General features: G+C 47.1%; 1 protein-coding gene across 1 annotated transcript; it reads right to left on the reverse strand.

Moving 5' to 3' along the window:
• Positions 1 to 730: 730 nt before the first annotated feature.
• LOC134948359 (RING finger protein 44-like) lies at positions 731 to 9,857 on the reverse strand. The gene is made up of 2 exons (XM_063936290.1): positions 9,357 to 9,857; positions 731 to 4,610 (listed from the first exon to the last, which is right to left on the reverse strand). The coding sequence occupies exons 1-2, from the start codon at positions 9,424 to 9,426 to the stop codon at positions 3,979 to 3,981; spliced, it is 702 nt and encodes a 233-aa protein (XP_063792360.1). The 5' UTR covers positions 9,427 to 9,857; the 3' UTR covers positions 731 to 3,978.
• Positions 9,858 to 10,240: the final 383 nt, after the last annotated feature.

Consider the following 10,240-nt stretch of genomic DNA (forward strand, 5'->3'; position numbering starts at 1 on the left):
TTACATATTGGAGCTGATTGGCTGGTGCGTTATCACTTCTCCAGGATTAATACATCTGCCCCATTAATTGGTTATATATTATAGCATCAATTAATAATTAGCAAAAAGAAATGTCCACTTATCACATTGTTTTTGAGTTATGTCTGAATCTGCTCAGCACTAAAGTGGGTATTTGCTGGGCTGCTTGTTGCCCACTAGCAGTGATGTGTTCAGTAAAATAACTCCCTTGTCTGTACTAATAGGTACCCATGTAACGTGTTGTATGTTTAACTTGCAACCCTTGTGGTGCCATATACATTAGCTGCCTATCAGTTGATGGGCTTTAAACAGGTCTTAGCTAAAACCATAACAGTTAAACACATCCCCTCTTATTCCTCCTATAATGAACACACAATGTAATTACCAGTTAAGGTCAAAGTTTTATTAGTTGGAGAAACCTTGGGGACCATGAAAGCGTTGCAGCCAGTCACAGAAAACAAGACACAATTTACATGTACATCCTGGATGCAACCTGGACTTAGCATATCAGGCTTGACCAGGCCTGGTTCCCTCTCAAGAGCAAGAGCAAGACACCTCATCTCGCTTCTAGTGGAGCAGTGCCCCACAATCACTGCATGATACAGCTATGGCCGCTGAAGAACAGTGATTAAACGCTCTATCGGCTGATGCACTCCACACTTCAGTCACACAAACAATCTATATATGAGAAATAAAGACTCAGACAACTGAATTGGAGTGAAAGGAGTCAGATTTTTATTTAATGGGATTTTAAATTCTGGCTTAAAATTGGGTATGGTGGCAGGGGAAGAATGTCCTAGCTATAGGAATAATTTATAAACATAACAAACCAAATGGGCTAACTGCGCACAAATTTGCAAGGATGAGGCCACTTGCCCCCAACCCGCCAAACAACTCAGAAGAGGAAAGACAAATTTCCCAGCCCCTTATAGGGACAACAACTCACAAGGGAAAAGGCCAACTGCCTCCATCACCATCAACTTGAAGCACTAACCTATCCCAGAGAGGCAAAGGACCCACCGGGACCGGTGGTGCCCTTGAACCAAACTAATATCCACGCCTAGCCTCCTCCATATGAAGCCAACACTGCAACTAGACAGGAAAGTCAAAAACACATGTGAATGACCCAAAACCAATTAAAATAATCACCAGAATGAGTACCTTCATGAAGACCAATACCAGTAAGGTAAATCAACTGACCACAGAACCCGGTCAACCAACAAACCAAGCAAAATAGCAGCAGCCACTAATGAACAGCACTAAATGGGCGGGGCCTAATTTGGTGACTGAGGAGGGAGAGGGGATCCTTACTTGACTCAAGGCGAAAACGCAAAACTTCCACCAGCCGGCTTAAGCCTGGGTTAAGAACTGGTGGTTAAACAAAAATTCCTTGAGACCCCCACCAAAGGTGGCGAGTAGCTATTCCTCAAGTAAGGATTAAGATCCAGACTGAAGTCTGATGTATTTCTTGTACACATCAAACTTCCATCTGCCAAGCGCCTGGATTATGACCATGGACCAGCCCGCTGCAGTGTCAGCCATAGTGGTGCCAATGCGAAACGAGTTGATAGGCGAACGACCCAGTGCCAAGATGCAATGGTCTAAAACCCAACCGCATTGCTAGCGAGTAACCGGTGAGGCATTAGTGTGCCTTAACCATGTAGCCGCAACGTCTGGATAGAGCCTCAAAAAAGACACCTCCAAGACCACCAGATAAAGTCTACGATCAGGGCAGCACTCCAATGAAAAACCAAACGTCGAAACATGCAACGAAAGCAAATGAGGAATCACCGTTCCAAATGAAGCAACAATCTCCCCAACCTGAAACACTCCATGGAAGGCCATGGCAAAGGCCAAACTAAAAAGGTCTCTGACCAAGACAAACTTGCACCAAAAACTGTCTTCATGAGCTTCCAGAACAGCAGCCCATCAATAACAAATGCTAGATTCTAAGAAATCGACTGCCTCCTCCGTTACCTCAATGCTCCCACAGATTCTGCCGCAAAACATAAAGCTGAATATGTAACAGGAGACCAAGACCCGTGAGCAAGACCCTCCATGGCAGCCATATCACATGGCACACATTAGAGGAACACACTCGCCAACTGGGTCTGCATGAGGGGCCTTCAGACAAAATGTCACCCATCCAAGCGTGAAGTGCATTAACGATGCCATTCTCCACCCCAGCACATGCTCAGAGCACAATGAGGAACACAGCAAGCACCATAATGCAATACGCACGAAAACATGAAACAGTGGGAAAAGTTGGACACTCCCTTCCAATGAAAAGTCAGCACAACCCCAATGTTGTTCCATCAGAATACATTGGTCAGTTCTCCAAAACACACACCCCTAACTCCAAGGCCTCCATTACAGGGAAAAGTTTAAGAAGACGCAAATTCCCCGTCAAAGCCCTCACTCACCCAATCTCCAGGCCCAGGCACCGCACGCAGTCTCGCATAGAAAAATAAAATGGGGGTCAAAGCTGAAGATCCGTCAGTGTCCGCAATAAACTGGAGAGCCAGATGTGTAACTGGCTGGAAAACCCAGATTTGTATCCTCTTAACTGTTTAAAAAAAAAGGATATCCCAAAATAATGTCCCTAGCCAGCCACATGAAATTAATCGACCACTGCACTTCCGCCATTACCCTGTGAGTCCTCCTACCAAACACCATACACATGGGAAGTACCTGACAGGCAAAATTAAAACAAACCCGTTAACCGAAACCCGACGTCAAACAAAAAACACCATCACTCAACCAGGCAACATTATACATGTCACGGCTGCTGGTGGTGTGTCCCGGGGTAATCCCTGTTTCTTACCCGTCCGGCCGCTTGTTTGTGCTCAGAGGGCATAGATGTTACAGCAGCGTGCTGCCCACAGTTCAGTGGGTGAGCCTTGTAGCTGCGCTCCTCAGTGTTCACAGGTTATACCTTAGAACCTGCAATCCTTAGTACCTCTCCAGTCCGGTTCCAGTTCAGTATCACTAGTGTATTCATTCCGGTTCCAGTCCGGTCCAATACCAGTTCTGTACTACCAGTGTCTTCATTCCGGTTCCAGTCCGGTCCAATACCAGTTCTGTACTACCAGTGTCTTCATTCCGGTTCCAGTCCGGTCCAATACCAGTTCTGTACTACCAGTGTCTTCATTCCGGTTCCAGTCCGGTCCAATACCAGTGTACCAGTTCTGTACTACCAGTGTCTTCATTCCTGTTCCAGTCTGGTCCAGTACCAGTTCTGTACTACCAGTGTCTTCATTCCGGTTCCAGCCTGGTCAGCACTCCAGTTCCATTCAATCCAATATTGCCAAGTGTTATTATTCCAGTTCTAGCCCAGTCAGCGCACCAATTCTGTTCTCCGTTTGTCAGTGCTACATCTGCTATCCAACTTCAAGCTAAAAGTAAACCATAGTTGTCTCCAGACCTCTTCTACAGTTCAGTCAGAATCAATAGTCCTAGCCCAGGAGACCCAGTCAGGGTCCGCTACCTGCCTACCGGGTGCAGTGAAACCCAAATCCCCTTGCGAGGTTCCCTGGAAAAGACCACCAATGGGGTAAGACTCCGCGCCCCTACTCTAGCCAACAACCTGGTACTAGTTCTGATAATTCTCTAAACTCTCCTCTGCACTCAAGTCATCCTCATATCCTATAAGTACAGATGTAGCCGCATTCTAGGATGGAGTATCCGATCTTCTGTGACACTAACACACGTCTGAGTGACCCATGAAGTCACACAAGCCAACCACCGCATCTACTATGAAGGGACCAGGAAATCTCAGATGGAGATCCTGGCCCCATCCCTCCCCAACAACAATGGCAGCGACACAAATCCATTTTGGGAAACGGAGGCTGCAAATGCACAGTATGGGTCCAACACTTGTGCAATGTTCCAAACCACCGTACTCTCCAGGGGTAGATAACAGAATGTACGGTGCTGTAGATCTTCATCTTCCTGCCATACTCAGGAGATCCGCCACAGGACCGGCCTCGGGATGCAGTCTCTCCGGCACACAGGACAGCTGGGGTTTGTGTCCATCCACTGGTAGATGCAGCTGGTGTGATACTTGTGGCTGCAGGGCAGGACAGTCACCCGTTCTCCATGTCCAAACTCCATCAAGCAGACCACACACGCCTGTGTGGCTTCATCCTCTGTGGTATGGTGAGATGGGAATCCGCTGATCTCTACCTCAATGACGGGGAGATTCTGCTCGTTGATCTCGGTCACCGTGGCTGGAAGATTGTGCCCGCTGATCTCTACCTCCATGGGCGGGAAATCCTGTCCGCCGATCACCATCATCATGGGTGGGAGATTCCGCATTCTGATCTCCACCAGGAAAGCCGGGAGGTTCTGCGTAGTGAGCTCCACCACCATGGCCGGGAGATCCTGCCCATTCTCTGCTGGTTGATGAAAGGTGAGATGAAGATGACCAGGGAGATGATCTGGGTTTGGTCTCTCTGCAGCGTCGGGAGCAGGAAGTGGAGAACGGCTTCTCTCTCTGTTCTCCCTCTGAGGTCTCTGATCCTGACGAGCTCTTCTTTCTCCTCTCCGCTCGGACCGCAGCCTCTCCTCAAAGATGGTCTCCGAAGCATCATCTGAAAAGATATAACATATATTACCCATAATAAGTAGCTATAGATAACATCAACAAATCAATTGTCGATCAATAAGTTGCGTTACAGCAATAACATTTTATATAACATTGATAGTAGTGTTACAGTGTAAGTGGCTCTGTCAGAATAACAGGGTTCTTTCATTTATTGCACTTATTTATTTAAGAGATTTTTTTTATTGATTTTGAAGAAAAACCAGCACTAGGTACACAGGCCCTACCTGGGGGAACCCTGGCTTACATCATACAGTGACTTGGGGAACATGTATTGTGTGAATCTGGAGACACCATGTTATTTTGTGGCGACCTGGCTTTTGCCATCTCCGTTCAGCCGCTGGGCCCAGATCTCAGCTGTCAGGGCCGTGTCCATAACTGGTTACCTGCCCACTGACCTCAGCTGTCAGCTTCCTATTTCTCCATATACAGTTCCCCAACACTACGCCCCTAACTCGCTAGTCTGCACCCATGCCTGCTGTGTTCCCTGCACCCATGCACTCTCAGGCCTACATAAGCAGGAACACCTCACACCCACAATTCATCCCCGCATGTCCGCTCTCTAACACTGCACCTTCTCATGGCTGCTGGTGACATTCCACCCAACCTGGGCCCCGTGCAATCCTCACTATCTGCTCACCCTCCTTATTCCACCCCAAAACTATCCAACCAGCTCATGCTTCTAATCCCCCCAACCCGACCCACATATCTCTCCGGGGTCAGGATGCTGGCGGTCATGTGACCAACACTGGAATCCTAATACCACGCAACTCTGGCACCAGTATGCTGACCGCCGATATCCTGAAGGTAAGTATTGGGGTGCATGTAAGGGTTAGAAACCAGGGGTGGGGCTTAGTGTAAGGCACTAGGGGGTGCGGTTAGCCCCCCCCCTCCCCCAGTGACTTAGCCCCAGCCGCCACTACCGGTGACTTAGCCCTAGCAGCAACCCCTGCTATCTTAGCCCTAGCCGCCACCCCAGGCGTGCTCATTGTCGGGATGCCGGTGTTGGTCATGTGACCGCTGACATCCTGCTGGCCGATATATTGTATCACACCATCTCCCCTTCCCTTCCTCCCCTTTCCCGGTGCAGTTTGGAACACAACATCTGGCAGTAACTAATCGCACCCATCCATGTAGGGCTGCCATCAGACATTGTGGGGCACGGTTCTGACAAAATAGGCAGGTCCCCCCCTCCCCCCGCTACCTTATCTCTACACAAAAACATTTCAGTCAAATCTTTATCTGCTCCGACCTATATAACCAGTATCGGACTGGGGCATGAAGGGCCCACCGGGGAATGCAGTTGTAAGGCCCATACTTAGGGGTGTGGCCAGCCTACAAAGGGGGTGTGGCCAGCCTCCACAGAGGCTTGAAATACACAATAGTTTAGTGCAGTGTAATGCAACATATCTACCATGTATAATACAAGTGCACAGTCTGGAACCTGATTCCTAGAGGTAGGAGTGGGCCCTAAGGCAGTGGGGCCTACCGTGTTTGCACGCATTTGCCGATGTTCACGAAACAGTGCGATTACCAGCAGACTGCGCACGTGCAGTGATCACACTACGCACACAACAAGGGACCTTTGTAATCGCGCTCACAGTGTGGACTTAATCGCAGAGTGATTGACAGGAAGGGACTGGCTGCAAAAAAAGCAGGAGTATCATGGCCGATTTTGCGGCATGTATCTGCATTCTGCTGCATGCAGAGAAACATGGTGCCAGCGTCGGTATTATGGCGGCCAGTCTGCGTAGCCATAGGGCTCCCCTTACAGTCAGTGTTCCGCGTTCCTGCGTATAGGCTATGAATGTGTACGCAGTTGTGAATAGTTTGAGATTGCGTCTTTATGCGTCTCTTGTTATTTCAGGGTGGCAGCGTCACTTGGTAACATAAGCAGCTCCGTAGCCTAAAGCATGTGCGCACAAACATGAATCACCCCCATAGTGCTGGAACTCTCAGGACATCTTCTTATTACAATTGCGTAACACCTGAAGACAAGTATCATGGCGGGAAACTGACACTAAAGATCACTGTGACATCACTATAAAACAGATGTGTAACCTGCAGACTACAATCCCGAAGACACAGTGTGACAATGACATGTACAGTAGCTCCTCTCAGAACACACATTGTGGGAAATGGTAAAAGCAGCGCATTGCAAAGTCCCAACACACAATCATATTATGCATTATTGTAACGTGTCCTCAAAGTAAGAGATGGAGCAATATGACACGTCTGGGCGTTATTTACACACTGGACCCATGCTTAGGGCAGAACAGTCCGGGTGTATGTAGCTTCATATACATGTAGAGTAAACCATTAATAACTAACACCGCAAGTAATACACATTGGTAATGCTGTACATCTAAGATTGTCACATTACAACACAATGACAGATAACAGACACTGTAAATCATTTTATTTGTCAGAGTAAAGTAGATCTGAAGATTCCCCAATCTGCCCCCATACAGTACAGATATATGTCAGTGATCTGCAGATAATTCTTAGTAAATACAGATCTGCTGACTCTGGACAGGCTCATCATTATACTAGAAGCGGTCTGCAAATCTGCTGATTGTTCCCATAAACCCCACATGTGATCCCCACACATTGTAGATTTAGGGGGTAATTCAGATCTGATCGCAGGAGCAAATTTGTTAGCAGTTGGGCAAAACCTTAGGGGTGATTCCGAGTTGTTCGCTCGCTAGCTGCTTTTAGCAGCATTGCACACGCTAGGCCGCCACCCTCTGGGAGTGAATCTTAGCTTAGCAGAATAGCGAACAATGGCCCTCATTCCGAGTTGTTCGCTCGGTAAAAATCTTCGCATCGCAGCTATTTTCCGCTTAATGCGCATGCGCAATGTCCGCACTGCGACTGCGCCAAGTAAATTTGCTATGCACTTAGTAATTTTACTCACGGCTTTTTCATCGTTCTGGCGATTGTAATGTGATTGACAGGAAATGGGTGTTACTGGGCGGAAACAGGCCGTTTTATGGGCGTGTGGGAAAAAACGCTACCGTTTCCGGAAAAAACGCAGGAGTGGCCGGAGAAACGGAGGAGTGTCTGGGCGAACGCTGGGAGTGTTTGTGACGTCAAACCAGGAACGACAAGCACTGAACTGATCGCAGATGCCGAGTAAGTCTGAAGCTACTCAGAAACTGCTACGAGGTGTGTAATCGCAATATTGCGAATACATCGTTCGCAATTTTAAGATGCTAAGATTCACTCCCAGTAGGCGGCGGCTTAGCGTGAGCAACTCTGCTAAAATCGCCTTGCGAGCGAACAACTCGGAATGACCTCCAAAGATTAGCAGAATTGCGAATAGAAAATTCTTAGCAGTTTCTGAGTAGCTCCAGACCTACTCACAGATTGCGATCAGCTAGGGCCGTTTCGTTCCTGGTTTGACGTCACACACACGCCCAGCGTCCGGCCAGCCACTCCCCCGTTTCTCCAGACACTCTCACGTTTTTCCCTGACACGCCTGCGTTTTTCCGCACACACCCAGAAAACGGTCAGTTTCCGCCCAGAAACACCCACTTCCTGTCAATCACACTCCGATCACTACAACAATTAAATTTCTTCGTTCAGACGTGAGTAAATCTACTAAGTTTTGTGTTAAAATTCTTAGCGCATGCGCACTGCGTACCATGCGCATGCGCATTTTAGCCTTAATCGCTCCGTTGCAAAAATCGCCAACGAGCGAACAACTCGGAATGACCCCCCATGTGCACTGCAGGTGGGGCAGATGTAACGTGCAGAGAGAGTTAGATTTGGGTGGGTTATTTTGTTTCTGTGCAGGGTAAATACTGGCTGCTTTAATTTTACACTGCAATTTAGATTTCAGTTTGAACACACCCCACCCAAATCTAACTCTCTCTGCACATGTTACACCTGCCCCACCTGCAGTGCACATGGTTTTGCCCGTTAGCTAACAAATTTGCTGCTGCGATCAACTCTGAATTAGGCCCTTTACAAACTCATAAAACACCAAATTGTCCCAGTTCATTGCTGATGTATGGGGGCCACATCTCCAAATGCCGCCCGCGTGCCACACAAGGTAAGGTGACATGGGGGAGATTTATCAGTGCTTACAGAGAGATAAAGTACCAGCCAATCGGCTGCGATCTGCCAGTTTGTGTTTGATAAATAACAGTTGAGAGCTGATTGGCTGCTACTTTATCTTTGTCAATTTTATTCCTCTCCAATTCTTAGTACATAGACCTCTTTGGGGCCCATCTATCATGAGTTTTTGCTTTTTAAACCCGTTGCATATGATAATGGTGCTCCAGCCAATCAGCTCCCAACTGTCATTTTTCAAACACATGACAGGAGCTGATTGGCTGGAGCACCATTTATCATATGCAATGGGTTTTAAATACCTAAAACTCGTTGATAAATGGGCCCCTTTATCTATCTCCAAGTCTTAGTATATAGACCTTTTATATCTCTCCCCAAGCTTTCATGAATCCCCCCCAGAGTATAAGGCAGGACTTATAGGTGATGTGCAGCTCACTCCAACTGCCACCCGCATGCCACACAGGGTGAGAGGACATAGGGGAGATTTATCACAGCGTGTAGAAAGGTAAAGTGGGGAGAGATAAAGTACCAGCCAGTCAGCTCCTGTCATTTTTAATGACAGTTAGAAGCTGATCGTTTGGTACTTCATCTCTCTCCAAGCTCTAATAATCTCCCCCTTACAGTAGATTGGAATCACTGCCCCAAATATCTCACTTACCAGGATTTCCATGACGGCTCCTCCACCGCCTCTGGTCCTCGAGGAGCCGCCTCAGTTCTCTCCGGCTCATCTCCGATGTCAAAAATAAAAACCAAAATTATAAAAAAAAAAAGTCCAGAAAAGCACAGATTTTATGGTGCTCCGAACAGTAGGATACCGCAGGTAATACGCTGGAAGTAATACACTAGTTGCCGAAACAGACTAGCTCGCCCTTCCAGAGGCCAGACTCTAGCATCAGCCACAAAAGCTTCAACTGAAGAAATGCCACTGATGCTACTGTGCGCTGGGGAGTTATACCATGACAAAATGGCCGACTTGCACTCAGGCGGCCATATTTCTTGCTGGCATGGGAAGTTACTATCTGTATTCCCATGATTTGTGCCAACTAATGCTGCTGACTAGTTTACACAGTATTACTACTAATATTACAATAAATCCCGCCCACTACCCCATAAGCACCTCCCCCTGCGAGGCCGCAAGTTGGGGCTGTTTGTGGGCAATAGTGACAGTTGGCTGGTATGTCTCATGGTAAAGTCTCATCTCTGTCCCATTGCTATCACAGCTCTATCCCAAATCATCACTCATCAGTCTGCAACATACTAATCCATAGGCTCCAATTAATACTGTAGTCATTTCCATATTATTTCTTTTTTCTGGAATTTACACCTTAAGGTAATTGATGTTATAATGTGCACTAATGAGGAAAATCGGGTCTTACGTCAGATTAATGGCAATAAGGAAATAATTTTTATAACATTGAATATGACAATTGTGGGAACAATGAGATTGTGTAACAGAGTGGTTTTGGCATTTTCTTGTATTTCTAATAAAAGAAAAACATCAAAATATGTTCTGTGCTAAGTTTTTTTTTTTTGGTGTTTGGT

The sequence above is a fragment of the Pseudophryne corroboree genome, chromosome 8, assembly GCF_028390025.1.
Source record: "Pseudophryne corroboree isolate aPseCor3 chromosome 8, aPseCor3.hap2, whole genome shotgun sequence".
NCBI classification, from domain to species: Eukaryota; Metazoa; Chordata; class Amphibia; order Anura; family Myobatrachidae; genus Pseudophryne; species Pseudophryne corroboree.

Coding starts and splice junctions, on each gene's coding strand:
- LOC134948359 (XM_063936290.1), bottom strand. CDS start 9,426: ATGAGCCGGAGAGAACTGAGGCGGCTCCTCGAGGACCAGAGGCGGTGG. Junction 4,611..9,356: donor GAGCCGTCATGGAAATCCTG/GTAAGTGAGATA, acceptor ATATCTTTTCAG/ATGATGCTTCGGAGACCATC.